The sequence below is a fragment of the Phaethon lepturus genome, unplaced genomic scaffold (assembly GCF_000687285.1).
Source record: "Phaethon lepturus isolate BGI_N335 unplaced genomic scaffold, ASM68728v1 scaffold5052, whole genome shotgun sequence".
Lineage (NCBI taxonomy): Eukaryota > Metazoa > Chordata > Aves > Phaethontiformes > Phaethontidae > Phaethon > Phaethon lepturus.
Window position 1 is genome coordinate 55,588 of NW_010522468.1, and position 20,932 is coordinate 76,519.

Consider the following 20,932-nt stretch of genomic DNA (forward strand, 5'->3'; position numbering starts at 1 on the left):
ACTGCAATCTGCTCAGTAAATTCCATGTAACTAAAATATTACTAAAAATCGAGAGTATGTTATCAATCTAAAAATGATGGCTCACTGAGCTTTTGGAAGAATAAATGAAACTGCAGACCTCTCAAGGATCTACTGCTGACGTTTTAGTATGTTGATGATAAAGGTGTTGTGGACAAATTGCTGTGTAATTGGAAACATTAACAAAATAGTTGACTATTAACAGTGTAAAAAGTAAGTACTGTCTATGTAAACAAGATAAGTCAACATGGATACCCATGTAAGAAATTCTGTGATTTTACTTCCAGAATGGTATGTCAAAAGGTATGCCTGGAAATGAGAACTTAATTAGTTATTACTGTGAGATTCATAACCACATTTTCAACCTTGTACCTCTTCGTAATCCTGAGAAGGCCAACAGGGTCGTGACGAGGAGCAGTATGATATTGTCTCTAGTGGGCTAGTTTGTATACTGAGCATCAGCTTTCCACAGAAGTGGTGACAGTGTCTTCCTGGGACCTCCAGCACCTGCTCAGTTCTCCTGACCTGTTAGTTTTTACATTCCACAAAATAAATGATTGTGATGATAAACTCACTTCTTTGTGCACTATGTGATTTATTTTTTTTTAATGATTACTTTGTCATTTAGGTGGTCATGGTAGTGATGATGATTTAGCAATTCTTGTGAGATGTTCATTCAGAGAACCATTCCCTAAAGTTCTTTTGAAAAGGAAACAATGAATCAGAAGATCCTAGTGTATTAAACAGGAATTTCTAGTCTTACTTTGCAGCTTTAGGAAACAGAAGCAGTGAAGACCTTCACAATTTTCCTGAAGTCAAATTCAGAGCAGGAGATTAGAATCTTATTAGTAAAAATTTGTTTGATGCTTGTCTTATATGTGTAATTTCAAAGTAATTGTCAATGATTCTTGTTAATCTCTCATGAGCTCGATCTGTCAGAATTCCCCAAGATGTAAAAAAAGACTAATAATCCATTTCTGCAAGGTACATTGAAGTGCAGGCATAAGAAACATTATATTAAGAAGAAATTCTTATAAAATATTAATAGTGGTATATAATATATCTCAAAATATTGGAGTATGTAATGTACCAGGTGGATTTTTTTTTTTTTTTTTTAAATGCTCAGGTCTGTCAGTGACCTGGTGTGTATGTAAATATAATCCCATTGAAGTTAAGATTTTCTCAGAAAGTCAAGAGGAACTAACTTCATCAAGAAAGACACAAAAGTTAATTATCAATAGGGCAAATTAATCCATTTTTTCCTACTTGTGTGAACTGGAGTAATTGAACCTGCAGGTCTGATGTACCTGTTGAACCTGCCTTTTACCATATGCATGCATTGGGATACGCACCAGAAGACCATGAGTGCAATTCTTTGTTCATTCCTTGCCCTTAGTAAAATGCTAGTTAAATGTTAAACTAGACATTGGATTTTATTTTCAACATTTTTTCCATCTGTTTCAAAAATTCTTGACAAGTGTTATGCCTTTTCAGTACTTAGTATATTATTCTTAGTGTGATACTTTTAACAACATAACCCTGAAGAGCTTTTTTTACTGCATGAAAGTTAAAATGCACTTGTGTATTCTTATATATGACTGGGAAAAGGACACGGAACAGTAGAATATGTAAAAGTAGTGGACAGTAAGTACAAAAACTAGCTTTAAACTTTTTTTTTAAGTGCAAATATATCGTAATGTTTTAGATATTTCTGGTTGACTTTTCAAGGCAAGCTGATGGGCTGGGGTATCCAGATTTCATTAATTTCTCATGCAGCATTAATGTGCAAATACCTTGCTGACAAAAATGTGTCAACCTTAATACTTTAGGAGAGACAATTAGTTTTTAAGTAAATTGTCCTTTTTATCTAGAAAATAATTTGATCGAGAGTTAGTATGGCATATTAAGTGTTGGGTATTGTTTTGTTAAATTAGAGCAGCACGAGCTAAGTTATGTAAATATGGTTCTCTACAGGGAGAACAAAGCGAATTGGGCTGTCATAATTCATTAGATCTCAATGTCCAGCTGTGGCTGGCAGTGAGTTTTTGTAACTTGGGTCTTTAAAGGGATATTTGATAAGGCTTTTTGAAGCCATAGGAAACCCTAAAAGCCAAGATTGGCTTTAGAACAAGTGATCAAATGGAAATATGGTTTTCAAATAGAGTATAGAATATCTTCTATGACTTCACTTCCTCCATAGCCTTGAATTCCTTACAACAAACACTATGTATTAGTCTGATTCTCACACTTTTAGCAGAGGGCAATTAACTGCATACCACTGAAGCTTATTTTCAGTTATTTGGGTTAATTAAACGTTTTTCTTCCCTTTCTCCATTGGAGATGCATTACACCACTCAAAATGGGATGATTTTGCAAGAAAGTTCCCAACTCTTTGCAGTGGAAAGAAGTAGTTTTGGGTTAAGCTGAGTAAATAAACATTTTTAAAATGTCATAAAAATATCATACAACCACATTCACTCACAATTGCTATATGTAAAGATTGCAAAGTATGTGCTTAGCTGGAACATATTAGGAAACAAGTGACTCATCTTCAAGAAAATAAATGAACTTTTACTTTCTCTGTAGCTTAAAATGCTACTTATCCTTGAAATATTTGTAAAAGCTCTATTTTTTTTGTTGTGTGACCATTTTTATACTTGAATGTACAATGATGTCTGAAATCTTCTAATTGTTGTGGTTATTCATTTGTCTTGTTAAACAAAATGTATGTATTTTTAATATTTCAATCCTCTTCTTCCCCATAGGATTCAAAATGGGTAGAAGAAAAGCAGCTGTTAATCAGAACAAATCAGGAGTTGCTAGAGAAGGTACGTGTTCAGAATCTGGGAATATTTTCACAATTGCTGCCCTTTATTATCGAAGGGATGGCAAAAGGAAATGAATGTACTAACTACTGGAACATCAACATGAAAATTGATTGCTTTGTTTCTCTTCAGAAACAGAAATTAGGATAAAAATCTCTGATTAAAGTACCAGTATGCTTTTGTACTCTTTGGGAGTGGAAGCTGCTCTTTATTGTGTAATAACATGTTGTATAACCAACAGTAGAGCCCAAGCTGGCTGATGTTTCTAGTGTCCAACAAAACACAATCTAAAGTATTAAGCATAATGTGGAATTTTGTATTTTGTCAAACAGTTACACGAAGATGATTATTGTCCTGATAGCTAATAAAATTGCCTGCTCCCTTCAGCCTTCCATTTTTTTACAGTTTTTCCGCACACTAAGTAATACTGATTGATTTAAGACTATTGTATCATTTACTGTCTAGGATACTCAGAGCTGAGCATCCTCATTGTTCATTACTGATATTGGTGGGAAAGTTAGCTAGTACTCAGGATGTCAAAGAATTATTTTTGTTAGTTAGTAGCTCAATATTAATATAATAGCAATAAGATAACCAAAGAAAAATTCATTACTAAAAGTAGCTACAGCTGAACTTAATTTATTCAGACATGAATAAATTCAGACATCATGGCTGTGATAAGCGCTATAGTACATTATGCCAGACGTTACACTTCTGTTTAGTTTCATACAAATAAAAAGATTGTCCAGTTGAGCTAGACAGTAGACCAAAGCTATCAGTGGGCATAATGAATAGTTAATTTTTTAATTTCTCTTTTGTTGCTGCTAGCGCCCCAAAGCGCAAATCTGGGAAATTAAAAAATAGCCATTAAATCCTCTCTATTATTGTCTTTCATTTACTGTAAAGAGTACATGTCTAGTTATGCAAAGACACCGAGAACAGTCTACCCAAATGTTAATGTAATCCAGTTTCATTCTCTTTGTTTTTAAAAGACAGCTTGTGTTGCTTAACTTATTTAGATATAATATTCATATCACTGTTCAGACTACTTCCAGATGACTATTCTAAAAGAGATCATTGACCATTTTCTGCTGGCAGTTCTCACAAATACTTTCTGATGTGATGTTCCTTCTTTATCTCCAAGACAAGGCCCAGCATCTAATGAGAAACTGAAATAATTAACAGTTTTGTCTAAGCCCCTGGCCTGTAATTCTGTACAGTATCTTTTCCATTGCTTACAGGGTGTTATGATGTTGTGTTTGTCTCATAGATTTACAGAATGGAACAAGAAGAGCATCAGCTGAAGAACGAGATGCAAGATGCAAAAGACCAGAATGAGCTGTTAGAATTCAGAGTGCTAGAGCTTGAAGTAAGAGATTCTCTCTGTTGCAAACTCTCAAATGGAGCAGAAATAATGTTTGAACCCAAGCTGAAATTCCTGTAAAGATTACTGATGTCTGGTGCATGTTTAAGGGAAATCGCTTAGGTATCTATTTTTTAAATGTTGTATCTTGGGATAATGAACTTGATGCCACTGCCTTAATGTGTTTTTGGAGAGAGTGCTCACTAATGTTTATAAAGATGTAATATAGTTAATATATATTGCATATAGTTTGTTTTTCATCTAATAAAATATTTTGTTTTGCAATATTTTGCCTTTTTTATTTGTTTCATTTCCATAACTGCTCCTTTCCTGCATGTAAAATCACTTGGTATGTATACTACAGCCTTGGTTGGCATTGTTTTAATTAACACACCTTCTTACATCTTGCATGCAGTGATCTGACACATCCATCACATCAATGTATAATTGCTTTTAATTACATTGATTTAACATTGACAACATTCATATGAAGTAAAATGATCTTAAAAGAACACGTTTTGATAGCAGCTTTGAAAGAATTTCTCTTACCTGAAATCCATTTTCTGATGCTATAAAATGATCATGGACTGGAAAATAATTGGCATCAATCAATGGAAAAAGGAAAAAAAAGCCTTCTGAGAAAGTCAGACTGGTGAAGCGCAAATAAAAAACTTCTGTATGTGCAAATAGTATGTTGCCGATAGCAAACAAATTCTATACTTTGCACAAATGAAATAACAGTGGAGTTACTTGTGAATAGCAATTTGAACGTGTAGCCTGTGATTACAGTGGAAAGCAATGGTTCCCATCACCTTGTAAATGGGGCCCATGTTGGGTTTAGTAACACTAAACTACTCGTGTGTGATGCAGAGTTGTCACACAGTTGTATTGCCTGATAACACATTGTTCGGTTTCAAAGATCATCAGCAATCTTAACAGCATTTAGAATAAACTCTCCAAGAAACCTCTCATTGTCACTCCACCATAATTTTCATCACCCAGTACATTTCACCAAAAATCTTGGCATGCGTAACTTCTCCGATAAGGATGAAAATGTCATGTCTTCCTGTTATGTGGACTTTCTGCTTTTTGTCTTTGACATTTCTTAATCTTTTTTTAATCCTTTACTTTATCAACCGAATGTTTTGATGTCATAGCCCATTATATTAAAAATTATGAATTTAGGTTATTAGTATTTCAGTAGATGTTCAGGAAAATAAAAATGTTTTCTAATATGTATCTTTATCTTTTATTAAGCAACCGTAAAGTAAAATACTGAACAATTCAGCATTTTAATTGGCAGTTACACTAGAAACTGCTTCCTAAGGCATTAAGTGTTCTTAGAAGTATAACAATCCTAAAAATTTTCTTAGGAAGAGGAAAAAAAAAAATGTTTCAATCCATCATTCATGAATGTCTTTTCACGTGGAAAAATCACATGAAAAATAGCCTATTGTGATGTGTCGGGTTTTGTCATGTGCCAAATCTTTAAGGACTTGTCTCCAAGAATAACAATGGAAGTGTTTTTGCATGATTGCAAGAGAAGGGGTTTTTTCCTTAGTAGGCAGGCATGTAGACACAAATGTGACTGACAGTGTGAATGCTTTAGTAGAATCATTAATGCTTCTGGTAATCATGACAGTATTTTTTTGAGAGCAATTCAATTATTTCAGAAAAAAATGAGGCTACAGTAGAAAACGCAACCATTTGTCTATGATTTAATGGACACAAATTCAGGTGAGTTTAATGCAATAAAATAATTTTTAAAAAAATCTAAAATGGTAACTGAATTTGGTCAAGAATTAAGCTTCTGGATTTGGTTTACAACAGCTAGGTCGTTTAAGCCCAGTTCAATATTAGACTGTTAATACAAAAATTATTTAAAATAGAACCTATGAGGGGGAAAAATAAATAGAGGTACACAGTTTGTCTCTCTACATTGTAGTTTCAAATTAGGTTTAAACTGGTTAATGGACAAGATCACCATGCTTTGTAACTTGCTGAAGTGAAATGATGCCGCCTGCTTGCCACATCAATTAAAGAACCTAATTTTGTGATTTAGGAAATTGGGCAATGCATGGATGGTCATAGGAACTAAAATATTTGCAGTAGCTCTCTCTCATTCTGTCAGAAACTGAAACTCTTCTTACAAGTGCTTCCTCTTGTAATATGGGGAGGAAATCTGATTTTCTTCACTCATATTCTGATGGCCATGGAGAATTCAGAGTAAGACCCAGTGCCTCGGATGCCCTTCAATCCAGTCATTTTCACAAGCAAGTTAAAATCTAATTTAAGTATGTCTGCCTTCTGAAGAAATAACAGAATGGTATTTTGAAGAAACGCATTAAATCAAGTAGATGGGCTCTATTCATTTTACAAATACTATAATTTTAGACAAATGGGAATTTATACTTTTTAGTTTTGGCACAAAGAACATCGTAAATGTAGAGTAGGTTCTGCCTTTCAACATATTCTGTCATCCTGGGTTGTGCAGTGAATAGGACTGGGGATTTTCACATGCTCTAATAGAAAGGTTAACTGTAGAATAAACAGGGAGCAGATACACAGCTTAAATTTTATTGAGAAAATCTTCAGTGATAATACTATTTCATGACAGAGTTTAATTTTTTTTCTGCAGTTTCTTCTTCCTAAATTGTTCTTTGTTCCTTGAAAGGAAGCAATAGTTAAATAAGGTTGTAACCAACATAAAAACTGCATAGTTTTTTAGGGCTCCAGTCAGTTATTTGGCCAGCGTGCAAGGGTTCCTGCATCTGAGGAAGGTCAGTTAACTTGGCAGAAACTGCGTGTGCATGGAATCGGCTGGAAGCTAATGCCATTTTTGTGCTTGGCTAAACCCAAAATCCTTCAAATATGATGGAAGTAGGAAGAAATACTGTGTATTTGGAATGTGAACAGGAATCTGCCTTTTTAATGTACAAATATGTTTTGTAAAGGTGGGAAATAAATATTTACATATAATCACAAGTGTTGTTTTTAAACAAAATCTTTCCTCAGGAGAGAGAACGAAGGTCGCCGGCATTTAATCTTCATATAACCACCTTCCCTGAAAACAATGGAAGTGCACTTCAACTGTTCTGTCAGCAGGAAGGAATAAAGGGATATGTAAAGCGTGGGTAACAGTTGGATGGCCAGGAACTTTTTTTGAATGACCAACCTAATATCCAGACAAACGGTTTGCCGTCTTGCTGTACGGAAGAAAATCTGAAAAAATCAATACAATAAGAAAGGATATTTTTAACTAGGGAAAGGGTTTCATAAGAGTATGATCTCATAGTCTGTCAGGAGTTATCACTGAAAATGAAGGTTGGTCAATCAAAATAATTTACATTTCGTCTAGGGTACTGCTCTAGAAACATTGCAGAGAAGACTGGATGTTGGTGTGATTCATTGTTAGGCTTGCTACTGTACTTTGTTCTTGATATTTAAGGTTTTCATCCAAGGTGAGAAATACGATATTCCCCTGTTATTTTACGCTCGGTTTACTGAAGTACCTATACATTTTGTTCTTTGAATTAGTATGCATAAGTTATTTGCCTCGGCCAGCGCCTTGAGTCATGAGGTGCCTGATCTCATTCAAATAGGTGGGACTCCCTCTGTCATTTTAGATGAAGCACAGGATAACCATTGGGATCTCACTTGGTTACCTTCTGCTATGAGGAAGCAAGAATGACTCTTTTCACTTCTGTTCTCCCTTGAATAGGCTGGCTGTACAAATTGGTTGGCATGCTGGTTCACTGAAGGCTGAATTCAGACTTGCTTTGTTAGTAATGTTGCACAACAGGCCAGGGTAACTTTTCTAGGAGTAACTGAAGAAGAATATCTCTCTGCGTTTTACTCCATGGCACTCACTAGTAATTTATGCTTCTAATTGTGTTTACAAGTCCTCTTACAGAAAGCTGGTTTCTGTTCAGTGCCTTAATAAGCACAATACTGTCTGTAGTGGAAATAAACTGAAATTGCCGGCTGCATATTGTTAGGGAGCTGAATAGTCTAAAAGAAAAAAAAGTTAAAACCCGATTCTTACCTGCAGGGTTAGCTGGGTAGTCATTTCCCAAACCACACCAAGAGTCATCAGTTAGCATATTACCTTTCACATAGAGCCTCCATGGGATGCCAGACCTGCCTTTTAGCTTATCTGTTATTCTAATTTGCATGGTGGCTGTAGCCGGTGCAGCTTACCAGGATCTAGAATTCATATTTTTTCCGTTGTCTTCTGTTGCCTTCCTAAACAGAGGGTTTTTTATTTAATCTGCCTTTCAGTTCGGTTACGTGGAAGCAGGGGCAGGCACCTGGCGTACTGAAATTGTTGACTTTTTGTATGTTTTCAGTTTTATATGGCTTTCAAAATTGTTAGCCATCAGTAGCAAATTAGATTCTAGAATGATGCAAAATCTTCCTATATGCTTCATCATGGAAGTAAGTGAGTTAGAATGAGTATTTGTGGCTCAGTATGTGCAAGAACTTGCATGCCTTACTGAATTCCACATCACTAGTGTAACTGATCAGCTCAAGGTGTTTCCATTCAACATTGTCAATGCTGATCATAATCGATAGTTTTGTTTCTAACACCGATCCAAACACAAGTGTGTATTAAGCTTTGCACCATTCTCAAATTATCGATGTGCCCTGTTTAATAGCTAATGTAACATTTGGAGACACAGCTGAAGTTTATAGGGAGAGAGGGAAGAGAGGGAGGAAGAGTCTGTCTTCTCAGGAGAGACTAAATTGAACACAACACATTATTCCTTTTCTGGAGCCAGGATGGATTAATTTGTAGATCCTCTCCGCATCTGTGTCTGGTCTTCAGGAAATCTGTCATTTCTTATTAAGCCTTCCTCACTGGAGTCTGTTAGGTGCAGAATCATGAGCAAATGTAATCTGATGTAGTTACATAATTTGCAAGCGTGGCTAATTTAGCTTTAAAAATTTTTAAAGATTGATCATCCTGACTACTACTATAATGCAGTTGCACAACACATAGATGCAAACAGCACGTTTCGTGCCATAAGGAATTAAACTAGCGAGCCAAGACACAGCCCTGTGAAATGTTGGCCTCTTGTAAGAAGTGCTGAACATGAGAAGAAGTTGAGGGTGCCAGCATTTGACAAGGCTTTGTGCACGTGTATTAAGTATTCCGGACTAACACGAAGTGGTCTTTGCCCATGCTTTCAAGCCTTCCTACCTTCAGATAGCATGGCCACATACAAGCTGTCGATGGGAATGATCCCTGGTCCAAATTAACTTGCGGACCATACTTGGGATTGTTCAGGAGAATGTGATTAGCGCAGGTTAAACAGTCCCATGAACCTTTCCAACAACTTTTTAAAGTAAAAAATAAAAGTTCTGGGGCCTAGGAATTGACCCTGGCACTGTGTAAAATACAGACATTGTGTGAATTTATTCCTCTCTTGTTTTGTATAAGAGGAGTGTTTCTCTTGATTTCAGTGACTGGGCCTTAATAAGGGAGGAGGGGGGGTCACTGCTTTTTGTGGCTCTGGGGGCTGACTGGCAGAGAAATGTGGTTTCGGCTCACACAGGTTGTGGACTGATGGTGTTTGGAGGAGCATCTTCAGCCCACTGTTCATATTCCCTTCTTCCACTCTAAAGCTGATTTGAAACTTCACTTTATTTTCTCTGTTAAACAAAAAAAAACACCCTTCAAAACTTCTTCACAATTATTTTGTTCATGCGCTCTGTCATCTTAACTTCTGTAGCCTGACATGCTTAATGCTCCACTCCAAATAAACTGAAAAAACCCAGTCCTTTAAGCCTGTTTATCAGTTTTTATCTTTCATCTGCATACATCAGCAGAGTGGTAAACGTGAATTATACAGCAACATTTTGCCCTCATACACAGACATCCAGGTTGCTTTGCAACCTGCTGACATTTGGTTTTGTCTCTGAAAATTTCAGTAACGCTTTTGTAATGGTGATGCAAAATTAATGTTTCACTTATTTATATTTCAAGTCTTTTTGCATGCAGAATTGAATAAAGGATATAAAATATAGCATATAAAAACTTTTTCTAACCACTGTGTAAAAAAAATAAGTGTTGAACATCTTTTTCAGGACGTGAATATATCTGAACTTATGAAGAAGCTAGATATTCTTGGAGATAATGGGGTAACAATTTTTAAATTTCAAATATGCCTCTAGCTTTATGGTTATTTCAAAGCATTTTTTTTTCCCCCACAGCAGTAAATAACATACAAGAAAATGCATAGAGTGATTCTTATATACCTATATTTGTATGAACGATATGAATGGTTAGCTACTACTTTAACAACCTTGAAACAAAACCTTTCAGTTAAACTGATGCTAGTGAAAAGCGTATTTTATCAAGGTAGGACTGGATCTTGGCTGAATGACATGGGAAGAAGGCACTGTAGTAGGCAGAGGGAAAAGACATAAAACAGGCTAGGGGAGAAAAATAAGGAAGTCAAAGCCAGACCAAGTTATTAATGACTTTTTTCTCTTGAGTAGTAATAGTAGCAGCTGCTACTGTGAAGGATGCCTCTGCCCAGAGTGGATTTGCTGGGAAAAATGGCAAGGATTACTAGTTGGCTTTCTTCCCCTGTATTGCCAAATACAGTAGAAAGTCTTGGTCATGCGGTTTGGGCACAAACATCCATGGAGCTGGGTCCACCTTAAAGGTAGCTTTAACAGACTGAGGCTTTTATAATACTAGTTTTAGAGTCTAGATGTACTTTTTATGTTGAAAGTTCTGTGGAGGTTCCTATGGCACTTGCTCGGTCTTTGCATTGTTTTTGTAATGTTTGTAATGGCATGAGGGGGAGATTCACTTGCTGCAGGGCTATAGTCCAGTGAACTGGCATTTTTCTGGCTAGAAAAAAAAAAAGAAATTTCAAAATCACTGACAGAAACCACTTAATTTTCATTGAATGATGAACTGTTGCAAAAGTTTTGTTGCAAAACTGTTGCAAAAGTTTTTTTTCAGGTGTACTGAAATAGAGTGGAAACTAAGTACCCTCGGTTTAGCTTTTAATACCTTCAGTCATGGGATCCTTTCTGGTCATGTTTGTAAAATGCTGAATGTTATAGCTAATTTGTTCTTTAAAGTACAGTTAACATTTATCACTTGTGTTGAAGGATGGATTTCCAACACAATTTAAAATGCATCTTTTTGTATTTTAGAATTTGAGAAATGAAGAACAGGTTGCAATAATCCAAGCTGGGACGGTGCTTTCCCTCTGTGAAAAGGTAGAATTCAGTAAAGATTTTTCTCTGCCTGAAGACTGACCATGTCTTGTAAGATATCACATAACTTTGCCAGGGAAGCATGGCTTTTCTGTTAAAGTTGTCTGGATTGGAGCATGTATTCATCCTTCCATGACTTTGTTGGGATTGCGATGTCTTGAGGTAAAACCAAACTTAGAAAATAAAATACAAAACTTACAAAATAAACCCAATTGAAAAATAAAAACGAATTTTGAAGATACTCCCTTAGAATAAAGTAGTAAAAAGCCACTTAACAAAAGAGACTTCATTGTCAGAAGTGCCAATGCCCTCAGCTCTCTGGGAAGAGGGTGCTCGGAAGTCCTCTGTAAGTCGTACCACCATGGTCCATTTTGGGCCCATTTCTGTGTATGACTGAAAAAGCTCTGAGTGGTCCATGGTCCTTACTGGGCATAGATAGTGAAAAAGTAGTTTGTACAAGATGGGTAATCAGTCAGGTCACTCAGTTCTGCATGGCTAGTTCCTTACTCTTCCAGTTACAGAGAGAATATAATCTGTATATGAATAATGATGACATTTAGAACTCAGAAACATTTTCTCTGACGAAGCTTTGTCCATCCCTTGCATAGGTTTCTATTAAATCTTTCAAATTAAAATTTGATCATTTTGTAATAATTATTTTAATTGGTATAATTTTCATAATCTACATATCTAAATATCTTGATGTAGAGAATCTACATTAGGTAATTTAATAATAATTTTTTAAAGTGAGTAATTGCTATAAGGAAAACAAAAATTAGGAAAAGCGCTATAACCCCCATGCCTTTCATTGCACTATAGCATTAGAAAGAGGAGGTGATCATAGCCCTTTGCATCCAATAAGGAAAGTGAAAAAACCCCAGTACACAAGGCTAAGATAGAGAGGAAAACTGGCCAAACTTTAGGGAACGGATTGGGTTATTATTGCTCAAGTAAATCAAGTGCTTGTGCAAAAAATGCCACTGGAATTAGTGAACGTGTTTAATTTGTATCAGAGTGGTGCAGAATAGAACATACACTTTGTTATCTATAAATTATTTCCATTAGCAACTGATCACAGCAATAAGGGATTGGAAGCTTTGTCAACTGAAATAATTCCTTAAATTAATAGAAACATGCAATTACAATGGATACTTTATTTATGTATTTATTTATGCTAAAGTTGGTCTATAATTTGATTTCACTTTTTTTTAAACAAAATTTCTGCTAGTTCCTAGTTTGCCTTAATGGTTTTATTTTTTGTGTGTGGTCTTATCATATAATCTGGTTATTACAGAAATTGAACACTCCATCAGAAAGATTAAGATTTTAGTTTTATCTTCTATAGGTAAATAGACTGGATTTAAAGACTGAGATGAGAATAGTTGATGTTATCTACGGAGTCTCTCCGTTTTATGTCCTTTTAGTGAAGTGCCTCATAGCAAACTAGTAAGGACAAGCTGATAGCAAATTGAATCAAGAGGGTACCCTGAGAAGCAGGAAACCTTCTCTTGTTCATGGTGCACATTTGAGGTGCAGGCTAATCAAGTGACTCTGATTTTCTCCATAACAAAAGGAGGAAAAAAAATCTTTGGACTCATCTCCAAAGTTTACTAAGACAAAGAATAACAGAAAATAGTCTTATGCTGTCCGTAACAAAATGAACATGATACCACGGTTCATAATATTATGTTTTATAGCACAGACAAAATCAGATAAAATCAGATAAGTAAAACTGGATGATTGTTTTAACATAAATCCTATTGGGTGCATATACTGAATTTAAATTAAAGGAAACGTAAAGCAACTCCACTGCCTTCTCCAGTGTAACGTATCCACCTCAGATGTCCCTCTAGCTAAGGGCCAGATAGCTTCTCATGTGCATTCCTATGGTTTCTTAATTACAAGAAACTATGATACATAATCATCTCATAACGGGATCTCTTGGTAGAGAAATAGCACTACAGACATAGATACTGTGCTAGTTATATTCACATGTGCCAGTTAATCACACTCAGTGTTTATTTAGATCACATCTATTATACTCAGCCACTGGAAGTGATCTTTTGGAAATCAGGCTGCCAGACAAGGAAAGATTCTGGGTTCTGCTGGCACAATTCCAGAAACTTATTTGGAATCGTACAACGGATTGAGAGTCCTAAATACATGCTTGTCTCTTCTGTGCCTCTTGGTTCCAGTAAGGCTTACAGGCATGGGAAGATCAGAATCAACATTTAGTTTGGTATGTCATTCATACCTTAAAAAAAATTACACCTCTAATTTTTGCAAATATACCTTTACTTGCAAGTATTGAGGGTAGCTGTGGGAGGTGTTGAGGACTTCCCTTTACTGTTGATTTCAGGTGTTCGGAATGCTCACTGTCTTGCGGAATCCTTTGTCAGCAGTGAGGTTTTCCTTAGGAACATCTCCAGTCTGTCACCTTCAAAATAAAGAAAAGAAAGATGATGAGAATAGAATGACTGTGGAATACGGTGTTCTTCTTCATTTTTTTCAGCTCTGTACCAAGCTAAACCTGCGAAGTAGATAAAATAAGTTTCCATTTTTATCCACCAGTCTCTTAAAAAATGGAAAGTCCAACAGGATGGATTAATGAATTCACATTTTGCTTATTTGTAAACTTATGTTTGCAGATTTCCTATCTAAATCTGTGGAGAAAAATGGGTATGTCATTAATACCTTTGCATCTGAGCCCCAGTGAACTCACCAAAACCCTAAATTTAAAAAGTCGATGTGTAATGCTTACCAAAAGAATTAAAGTAAATGAGTAATCTAGTGTTAGTAAGCAAAGCATTTGAGGAAAGTGATAATTATCGGTGTCAAAGCTACAGCTGGTCTTAATGGGAGCTGATGCTGCAAAAAGAAGTATTAGTCTAAACTATACTGTCTGTAAGCTCGTTATTGATCTTTATTGTAGACCAGTAAAGAAATGAGATGAAATAAAACAATTCAGAACTGAGCGTTCCCATCAATTCCAGTAAACTTAAATGCTGAATATTAATGTAATCCTTGTGACAGTCAGTAATTAAGCAAGAACCTTCTATCCATGCATTTAGCTATTACAATATGTAATTTTACCTTTGAAATGCAATGGCCATTCTTCTTAATTCTGATTGTGTCGTTTATCACAAAGGATAAAAAATTGGTAAGGGATTCATGGTAGCAACCGCATGAACTTCCATCTGTCTGTCTGTGTTACTGTTCCCTCTCCATGACCGATGTTTTAGACGTGAGCCTCTTCCCGCAAAGGTGCAGCAAACTGTGCAAAATAGAGAATCGAGTTTGCCACCTTGTCCTTTGTTTAAATTGACATCCGGAAAAAAGCAGGGCTGGTGCCCTGAAATCATATGGTGGTTTTGCCAATCAGGCCAGCAAGCATGGGGTACATCAAGTCGGAAACAATCAGGTTAATTTTGCATTCTTCACCCAAGTCTATTTTGTATCTTGAAGTTTACAGGGAGGAAACCCCCTTAATTTATTGCAGGAAAACAGCCTCCACTTGTTAATCTTTAGTATGTGTTTCCGTAGTCCTCCATTCTGCCTGTTTTCACAACCTGTTTATTCATGTGTAACTTCAAAGTCAATAGATGGTAAGGGGGGAGCATATGCCTGGGAGTGTTGGCAACAAACTTGCAAAATGTTTGGTGCAAATTTTTTGAAAGCTCTGTTTTTTTCATTTTTTATTTTCCCCACACGGCTATGTTTGTGTAGTGGTTAAAACAGATAGAGGGGACAGAAGCTGCACTGACACAGAAGATGTTAGACCTGGAGAATGAAAAGGTAAGGAACAATAACTAAAAATATAATTCATTTAGGTAAACTCATCTCAAGGGGATGTGTATAAATTCATCACAGGTTGATTTGCTGCCTTTCTCTATGTAACAGAGGTTTCTTCATGGTAAAATAGGCAAGAGGTTTCTAGAACAATTTATTGCTTGTATGCCTTGGGGTGGGAGGGAACTGTCAAAGCTATAGAGAACAAAAATAGCCAAGCATATACAAATTAGGACATGAAGGCATAACTTTACAGAGCATATTAATCAAACACTGTGAAATTGTTTTTGTGCTTTGTGTATTAACTCGTCTGGCAACAGCATCGTCTTTTTAATCTTGGGGTCATGTTAGTAGAATTGTCAAGGATGTTCCTTTGCTCTCTGATATTCAGCTTCTGGACAAGTTGTAAAGATCTCTTACTCCAGATGACCTTTCTTTCCCCAAGGTCTTCGTACTTAAAGACAGAATGTTTTCTCAAAAGCTTTTCTGTCTTGCATAACAAAGTCAGTGCTATACGGACCTTTTTTTCTATATGTTGAACAAAGGATTTTGGAATGAAAATTCGGTTTTATTGGTTTACCATGCATGCTGTGCTTCTCATCTTCAAATGGCATTACAAAAACTGATTAATCCTCGCCACACCTTTTACAGGTAGATAAGTAATCAGCATTACATTCCTCTTAAAGAATGGGAAACTGAGACAGGGAGGTTAAGTGATTTGCCCAGGGCCACTGAAGAAGTGTATATTTGGGCCACAATCAAAAAAAGAAGTGCTCAGACTGTGTTCTCTGTTGAGTGTAGCCCATCATACTGGTTGTACTTTAACATAGGTATGATCCTTTCCACATCTAGTATTTCTTTAACTGTTGTTACGGAAAAATGCAAAGGTTTTGGAGAGGGAAAGTGTCCGCAAATACTAGATTCTTTTATAAAAGGAATTGAAAATCAATAGTTTCTCTCTGACTTGGTTTATTACCTTTCCACTTACTATCTGTGATGTTTTCAAGTCTTACTCCGGAGAGCCCTGTGTCTGCTTGTTTACCATAGCAATCTGAGAGTCTGCATTGCCAGCGACTGACTCAATTGTGAAATGAGTTCAGAAATAATATTCTAGCGTGACATTTTCAGAAGGGCTGAACACTGATTTAATTGTCCTTGGAATCCATGTTAAGAGTTTGAGATCCTATTCTTGTCTCCTTCCCTCTTGCTTTTTGTGTAGCTTTTGGAGAAGCAGCGTGATCAGGGCAGCTGCATTGCTATTCTCGGATCTGTTGGTAGCTCTGACCCTGTCCATAGTCTTGGGCAAGTTAGTGTAATTATCTAGTGTTCAGACACTTGTAAGCACGTCCTTTACCATGCGTTACGCAGTGCACGGTGGCATTGCATCTTCTACAACAGCCACGTAGCGGTTGCTGTAATCCACGTAAGAAGATAATGCCACCTGCATAGTCAACGTGGGATTCAGTTGCTTAAACATGTTGTCTAATGCCATAGTACATTCTTCAGAGCTCTGGAGATGTCCATAAGGGGCTGAGAAGTATCTCCTACAGGACCTGTTGGAGACCTCTGCCCTTCTGGACCTTCTGGATGAATCCACTAAAATGCCTATAATAGCAACAGGTGCCCATCTGTGGGTAACTGAATTCCAGCCCCAAGACCAAAGTCTGACTCGACTTAAACTCTTGTTCTACTTTCAATATTAATTCATAGGTAATTAAAGGAACTCCAAGTTTACAAAAAACCTGAATAATAGATATTATAGTTCTTATACAGAAAACAATAGGAACTTCTTCCTCTGAGTCCTCTCGTATTGGCCGTGTATGTTTCTGCTGTCACCAGTTATGAGTTGTTCTTAACAAGTGGGAGGTTGTCTGTAGTCATTTTATGCTCTGAGCCCCTCCCAAGCATTAATTTCCTGATCAGAATGGATTTCTTTTAAACCAGATGTTTGGAGTGAGAATTCATCCTCATGGTTCATGCTTAGGCAAATTATATGCCAGTGCTACACTGACAGCTGACATAAAAACTGTTGGAAGCCCACATATATGTCTGAAGGCAAAATTTGGCCAAATAAGTGGCTTTGGGGCAATCCCATATCCAATAAAACTAACCAGACCAGCAACATTTGATTTTTTTATGCTGTTAATAAAAGCTACAATCATCTGAAGAGCCCTATGTATTTAATTTGGCATTTATTCTCTATGTTGGAAAATACAAGAGTTTTTCATTCTTTTTTTCTGTTCAACGTATTAAGTTCAGCATATTATATGGTATTCAACGTACTAATTAACATATGAATTAACATATTAATTAAACATAACATATTCTATTCAACATATTAAATTAAAAAAGGGCTTCTCTGTTTTCTGGGCTACTACTAATTTTTTTGAGCATGAAAACCTGCCTTGAAAGAAAAACTAATTAAAATAAAGTAACTATTTTATGTTCTACTTGCCATTAGAGTATTTTGGATGATGGCACGTTTTGCGAGAGCGCCGTCACCAGTCAGGTCTCACTTGCCTGTTAGACAACCATTCAAATGTCCACAGCTTCCTTCTAACATCATGCTTTTGGATATTGAGTGCCACTGAAATCCCAGCCTGTGTTATATAATATATGTGTGTGTATACGGATATATGTGAAAGTTGATGAGTTTGGTTTTAAAAACAAAAGCAAAAAAAACCCTGTAAATCCTAGGTATGTTGGAAACTTCTTCAGCTTTTCAGCTAAAGTCACTTAACCTCTCTGGGCATCACTTCACCGCAGCACGGGTTATGGGTTCCTCATGATTTCCTGAAGGGTGCCCATGGATTTTCTCAGAGAAGCGGGAAAGGGCGCTCGCTGGCGTTTCTCCCTGGGCCTGCCCTGTGCCAGGAAGGACTCTTGGACCACGTGCACGCGTGTTCCCATTCGCCTTTCAGCCTTTCTGCGCCCTTCTGTCGGGTCCGGGCAGGCTTGTACGCTGGTGTAGAGGTCTATGCTCTGTAGGTACAACTCGTTAATACGATACAAGTGTTTTAAGTGCTAATAATGTGAATTTGATATTCCAGATATCCTTAGGATGAATGTGGTCATTGACTGTAGGTTTTCTTTGATTTCAAGTGGAAAGCTCACATAAAAATGATGGCATTTATGATTCTTCGTGAATTAGGATAAAGAACAAACACTCCCTTGTTTTTATTATTGCTCAGGACCTGTTCAGTAAACAGAAGGGTTATTTAGAGGAAGAACTCGACTACAGGAAGCAAGCTCTGGACCAGGCATACATGGTAGGAAAAGATCAGTCATTAAATTTTCATGTTTGAATAAATTTGATAAAATACAGGGTGGTTATTTTTTCTTTTAATTATAAATAGGGATCTTTTAAAATTCATTTATTTTTCTGCCAGACTAGGAAATCAAACACTACTTAAATGGAGATGGATTATAGTATTTAGAAGTGTAATGTTTTTGCATTGCATTTTTTATTTATATTCTAAAATGTGTGAACATCTTGTTAATACATCTGGAAGGGGAAGAGTTGGTCTATATATGCACAAAATCATCACTGGTAAAATTACTCTAGAACTTTTCCAATTTTATTTTTTTCTAAGCATTTGTAAATATTACTGCTGTTAACCTATCCCAAGTTGGGAGTGCCTGTTCTTCCTATGCGATTCCTTCCTGCGCTGTCCTATCCAACCGTACCTGCCCTACTTTTCAAAAGAGAAGCTGCAACCTTGCCCTTCTCTCAGACTAAGCAACAACTAGGAATTATCTCGGAACTGGTAAAACTGCACACCCAACTTTTTTAACAGTGAGACTTTAGGGAATCAAAATATAATGGTCTGAAGAATTATTTATACATTGCAGATATTTCTTGTGGGGAAAATGTGTTCAGAAAAGAAGCAAGGTCTAGTGCTCAGAGCAGATAACAGAGATAAAAGCAAGCAGGCTCTATTTCTAGCACTGTGACCTTGGGCAAGCCATTTAACCTCTCTGTTTATGCATCACTAATGCAGCTGTTTGTGCATCACTAATATGGATAGAATTACCTACCTCACAAAGGTGTTATGAGGGCTAAAGGGATGTTGTCAGATGCTCTTGATACAAATACTGTCAGTCTGGGTGCTGGTTTTTAACATGATCATACTAACCCCAGTAATCAGGGAAACACTGCCGTGACTCCTTTCGTTCTGTACTGTTGGGAGTACAGTTCTCCATGCGAATGTGAAGTTCTCCTGTGCTCTCTGCTTTGCAAAGTACTGCAGTTTTGGTCAGTGCGTGAGAATCTGCTTAGGAATCTGGCAAACGGCAGGAGACCGATGAGGGATTAGTGTATACAAGCGTTCCTCTCTTCATTGCTTATGGAACTAAGCCAGTGACGTAGACTTTGGGCAATGGGTGGCAAGGACAGTAGGGCCAGAGGGAGGGAGACAGTAAGATTTCTGTTGTTCACAGTTCTCCCTGTAGACTTTTTCTTTTGCAGGATTGCTTAACAATCCAGTTGAAGGGAATCTGTTAGATTGCATTAATTTCATAATGTTCAGCATCAGGAGTTGGGGTTTTATCAGGTATTGAACACAGACCTATCATCTCGGTCTTTCTTAAATAGAAGAAATCCATCATTTACTAGGATGGGAAGCATCATCTGGGTGTAAATCAGTGCCAGGAGGCTATGTGTACTCTGTGTGGAATGCTCCTCACTGCTCACGACTGCCGCTTTCTGTCTACCTGTCTGTGTCCATCCTTTCCTCTTGCCGAAGGCTTTGCTTGCTAGCCTTCTCCTCTAGCTGTTGGTGGGTTGTTTGCTTGCTGGACTCAAATGGCAGCCTGTCTGTATGTGATTTGGGTTGCATTAGAAAATCCAGGAGCTGGAAGCCACGCTGTATAATGCCCTGCAGCAGGATCCGGGAAGGCGGGCAAGCGAGTCGCTGACCGAAGCCCAGAGGGAGGATTTGCGAGCTGCGGTGGAGAAGGTGCGCCGGCAGATCCTGAGGCAGAGCCGTGAGTTTGACAGCCAGATCTTGCACGAGCGAATGGAGCTGCTGCAGCAGGCACAGCAGGTAACCCCCCTTCTCTCCCCGCCCTTGTTGGTGTTACCTCTGTGGTTGCCACCACTGCCCGTACAGCAGCATCGCTTCACCCTCACCTCGTTGAGTTACGCTTAGTCTACTCCTTGTATTGCTCCCATGCCGAGGAGATGAGCGGTGTTGGACCCGGTTGTGCTGGGCATGGCACACACACAAAACGAGTCACTGTCTCACTACAAGGTCCTGTTGCACAATCTGTTCCGTGCGTACAACCACACAGTCTGCCACAGGACTCCAAGGGGAGCTTGTTCCAAGCGTAAGGCCTAAATTAGAAAAAGCTGGAATGGAAGGTTGTAGTAGTGTATTACTATGAAAAGTGGAAAGGCAGAAGCAGTAGCTTGCAGGAATCGATTTTTTTTTTCCCCCCTTCTATTTATTTTAGCTATTCATGAAATCTTTTAAAACTAAAAAAAAAAAAAAAAAAGAGTAAGTCGTAAGAAGTCTTTTACGAGGCCATTTTCAGTGCCTTTAAATTAGTTCAGAAAAGCCTTGTCTGTCTAAGCCACTTCCTTAAGGACAAATACTGACAAATTGAATTCAGGCAAGTTCCTGGCACGTGTGGTAATTATTTTCTGAAGAATCATTTGGCAGGATTGCTAGTTTTTCTGTGCAAATATTCAGGGAAA

At 37.2% G+C, this 20,932-nt stretch overlaps 1 protein-coding gene across 1 annotated transcript in view; it reads left to right on the forward strand.

Moving 5' to 3' along the window:
• Positions 1–4,287, forward strand: part of JAKMIP1 (janus kinase and microtubule interacting protein 1) — a 55,729-nt gene extending 51,442 nt beyond the window's left edge. Inside the window, exons 11-12 of the mRNA XM_010281808.1 lie at positions 2,784–2,846; positions 4,114–4,287. Of these exons, the coding sequence (XP_010280110.1) occupies positions 2,784–2,846; positions 4,114–4,287 (237 nt within the window). The remainder of the gene's footprint in view (positions 1–2,783; positions 2,847–4,113) is intronic.
• Positions 4,288–20,932: the final 16,645 nt, after the last annotated feature.